This window comes from Poecilia latipinna, unplaced genomic scaffold, assembly GCF_001443285.1.
Source record: "Poecilia latipinna isolate Pla-1442-1.1 unplaced genomic scaffold, P_latipinna-1.0 Scaffold1775, whole genome shotgun sequence".
Taxonomy (NCBI): domain Eukaryota; kingdom Metazoa; phylum Chordata; class Actinopteri; order Cyprinodontiformes; family Poeciliidae; genus Poecilia; species Poecilia latipinna.
The window spans coordinates 95,365-99,470 of record NW_015114391.1 but is presented as its reverse complement, the minus strand read 5'-3'; the positions used below and the strand labels follow the sequence as shown (position 1 = coordinate 99,470).

Here is a 4,106-nt window from a genome sequence, read left to right as displayed (position 1 = left end):
ATGCACAAACCTGTGCTTTGCATCGACTGAGTAGATCCGATATAGGAGGGGACAGGGGGTGGGAATCATTTCTGTTGTGTGTGTCTTTGTCAGTGTTTTTTGTGGTTTATGTAAAAATAATAAAAAGACTTTGATAAAAAAAAGGTAACTTATTTCAGTAGTTCTGCTCTATAAGTGAAACTTTTATATAGATTCATAAGCCTGTAATAGAGTCCATTATTTATTTAAATTTAGAAACCAAAATCATTTTATTAGGAAATTGCAATATTATAACATGAAAAATTGAAAAAGAAATCACGTTAATTCAGAAACATGCACTCAGTACTGGTCAGGGACCTTTTTACATGAATTACTGCATCAACCTGGACACTTTTTTACTGGTCAAGCAAACAGTGACACCATGGTCATTATACTTGGCATTGTTACTTTTGGCAGAGAGGCTAGGTACCAATTTAGTCCTACTGCAAAATAAAATCAACCATCTATGGAGCTCTCTGACTTTGAAGTTGATAAGACATAGTAGTGGACCAGCAACAGAAGATATCAGCTCCTTGCATCCCTAACTCTTCCTTCAACTCTACTTTCCATTTAAAATGATTGAATAAAACATTTTGTGAGTAGCCCGTTTCTTGAGTTTTGACCCTTAGTAAAGGATGGTGAAGGATGTTAGTGACTGTCAAGTCAGCAATATTCCTATATAAGCTGTGTAGGCCATGGGAGAACGTTTCTGTAATCAAGTTCATTTTTGAAATGTGTCTTAGTGAGCATTCCAATTTTCTCATAAATTCAATTAAAGGATTTGAACAGCGGTAAGTTGTTGTCAAAATGAACACCTCTATATAAATCTATCTATACAACTTTCATTTTTAAACCCTAAAATCTCTAAACCCTAATAAGAATCAAGTCCTGTTCAATTGCTTTAAACTTTCCAGAGGAAAAGAAAAAAAATATTTCAAATATCCAGGCCTCTTTATAATCAAGATTTCTAATTTGAAGAATTGACACAAAACAATTTTACAGCTCACTCATTCAGGCACCAAAGTACACAAATTGCAGTTTTTAAATAAAGAAATTTATTATGACGTTACTAATAGCCAAAAAAATCCACAACTCTCTTTAGAAGAAACTAAATAAATAACTTTAACGGTTTAAAAACATATATAAAAGTGTCATGAATCAATTTTATGACAGAAGACACTTAAATACACCAACAAAAGATTGCATTGGAAAGGGTCTTCCCATCAACTCAAAGTAATAAATATGGCAAGTTTGATCCCCTCATAAGACAAACATTTATAACAAGTTATTAAATACAGCTTATAATCAGGTTTGCACATGGTGCCCAGTACAGAGTCCCAGTATTGCTACGGTCCTACAGAAAAGTGTTAAGAGGGTTTGACCTCCTCATTTACTCCAACTTTTGTTCATAAACATAATTTTAATGCCACTTTCACAAGTAGTTTTCTGCCATCACAGGTCAGTGTATCACCTACAGTCTCTTCTGGATTTCAATAAGAACTGCCCCTCTTTACAGTTCATCTTTGTAGAAAGCTGAAACTATGTCACTCCATGACATTCTGGTATCTGACACAAAAGTATCAAAGCACTTCTGGCAAAGATAGGTGTGAGAGAGACTGGACAAAAAGCCAGGTCTGTTTTGGCACTTTTTCTTGTGTTTCTGGTTCAGCTAGTTGCTCCTGTCAGTGGTGCTTAAACTTGTCCCTGAGTGTGCCGCACTTTTCTCCATCTGTCGCCCACATCAGTGCTGTGGTGCCCTGGAAAGTCTCTTCACAACCAGTTCATGCTGCAGTCTGCTGCTTTAAACACATCTAATATAGATAGTAAAGTTTACAAGTGTACCCTTTGAACAATACAGAAAGCCCAGAGCACCAAATCAGCACCAGAGCATCACAAAGGGAGGCTGGTGGTCTCGATGTACAGTCTCTAAACTAGGGAGGCAGGTGTCATTTCTCTGTGACTGCAGCAGCCATTGGGGTTCGGATGGTCCCTCGCGCTGTGGCTGCCAGCTCCTCGATCTCTGCGTTCAGCCTCCTTATAACCCACTCCATGGCTTCACGGCCCTGAGCAAGAATAAACATATATAAAGATTAGAAATTATTAAAATAAAAATCACAGAACGATTAAAGGGATAAATATTACAGAATGTCTAAAGCACGAGGCAATAGCGGTTGTGCTCATAGCAGAACTTTGTAGGAAGACAGCAACTAGCAAAGATAATACGAAGAATGTTATTGTGGATGTTCCAACATTCAGTCTTTAGATAACAAGGCACATTGCCTAACCTTGCAAATTCCTTTCTACTCAAGTCATTAATTTTGTTAAGAATTCAGTAAAAAATTTGTCTCTGTGTTGTCCAGAGAAGAAAACCTACAGGGACAGATTATAGTCCAATAACTTGAAAAGCTAAACTCAATCTATTTAATTATTTATTAAATAAATAAATCTATTTTAATTATTGCTAAATAATCTATTTTACTTGTTTGTTTGTTTTTTTAAAAAAAACAGCTGATCAATCCCCTAATGTTTGCAGTTAGTATGAACACTGAATGTTCAGACAAACTAAAAAGGTGTTTCTGATGCAAGATGAAATACAATGAAAGAGAAAATGCATCGTTTTGTGGTTTAACTGCGCCAATAAAGTGTTAAATGCGGCTGCGGTAACTTTGTTCTTTCTGTGGTCATTTCAAAACAGGGTGTAACAGTGCTTCAAGTTATTTTTTTGCTCTCCGTTTGGAATTTTAAATTAAATTCAGGTAGGTAGTTTCAGAAAGCAAAAAAATCTTAATCCATTTCCTTTATATTAACATTAGGTATAAAATGCTCTTCAGGTACTTGTAAACAAAACAAAAAAAAATCTCCCCTTCAAAATCTGATTTCAAAATTGAGAAGAAACCTGATTTCAAATTGAGAAGTCACAGATCCATATTTTGCATCAGACCTAAAATAAGTGTTTCACCTTTCCAGCATTGGTTGAAATGGTGTTGGCCATGACCCCCTCCAGGTAACTGCTGAGACTGACACCTTTCACTGAGATGATAGCTTCTTGAGTCAATATTGTCCTAAAAAGAATGATGATTTAAAAGAAATCAGAGAGAAAATTTAGTACATCACAACTCACAATAAAAAAAGAAAACTGACAGAGTAACATGAAACATACTTCTCTGGATCTTCAGGATGTGGTTTGTAGGTTAACTTTTCATCCACAGACACCATGTTTGTGAAGGTGATCTGAAGAAGAAGCATCAAGAATTAATTTTTGCTAACACTTTAAGTATGTGCAGCTTATGGGCTTATTTCCACACCTAAAGCTGGAACAATTAGACAAGTCTCCCTAAAGCTCTTAACAATTCTTCTCGAAAGTTCAACTTGTATAACAAGTACAACTTCATTCTGAGAATCATGTTATTGAACAGTCTGAGCTCATCCGGACGAAAGTAACACAAACTCTACCTAAGATGGGTGTGTCTGTCCAAGGCTGACACAACCCAAACACAACATGCTTTGTCACTGCTTGTCATCAAATAGAAAAGAACAACGACAACAAAAAAAAGCTTTAAAGCTTTCACTCTAGCCGATATTAACTCCTGGAATGACATTCAATATCTTTGGCAGATCTTGAAATCCCAGGAAATCTAACCAAGCTTTCAAAAGAAAAGGATGTTTTTATTACTCACATTTGAGGACTGAAGTTCAAACATTTTCTCTTTGGGATCCACAATCGAGCTCTCCTGAATGTAGGTGCACGTTCGTACATTTCCGATGAGCTAAAGGAGAAAGAGGAAGACATTTTACAACCAGGCTAAAATTTATAAAACAGATTTTTATATGCTAAATGATACTGGGATTATAAGCCACAGCTCCCAAAGAGCCTTTAAAAGGTGCTAAAACTCAAGATATGAAACATAAAGTTTATATACACAGGAAGCACAGAAGAGTTTTACTAATTCATTAATGTGAAAATAAACTATAAAATCAGGCAGCAAAACATTTGGTCTTAAAAAAAAAAAAAAAAAAAAAAAAAAAAAGATTCATGATTTTAATAACCAAGAGGTGGCAAAAAATTTTGATTAAAAAAAATCTAAAAC

General features: G+C 35.3%; 1 protein-coding gene across 1 annotated transcript in view; it reads right to left on the bottom strand.

Annotated features, from left to right (window-relative positions):
* Nucleotides 1–1,050: 1,050 nt before the first annotated feature.
* prelid3b (PRELI domain containing 3) overlaps nt 1,051–4,106 on the bottom strand; it is an 8,355-nt gene continuing 5,299 nt past the window's right edge. The window contains exons 3-6 of the mRNA XM_015061074.1: nt 3,696–3,785; nt 3,179–3,249; nt 2,978–3,080; nt 1,051–2,081 (exon numbers count right to left, since the gene is read on the bottom strand). Coding sequence (XP_014916560.1) covers nt 1,965–2,081; nt 2,978–3,080; nt 3,179–3,249; nt 3,696–3,785 — 381 coding nt within the window. The 3' untranslated portion in view covers nt 1,051–1,964. The remainder of the gene's footprint in view (nt 2,082–2,977; nt 3,081–3,178; nt 3,250–3,695; nt 3,786–4,106) is intronic.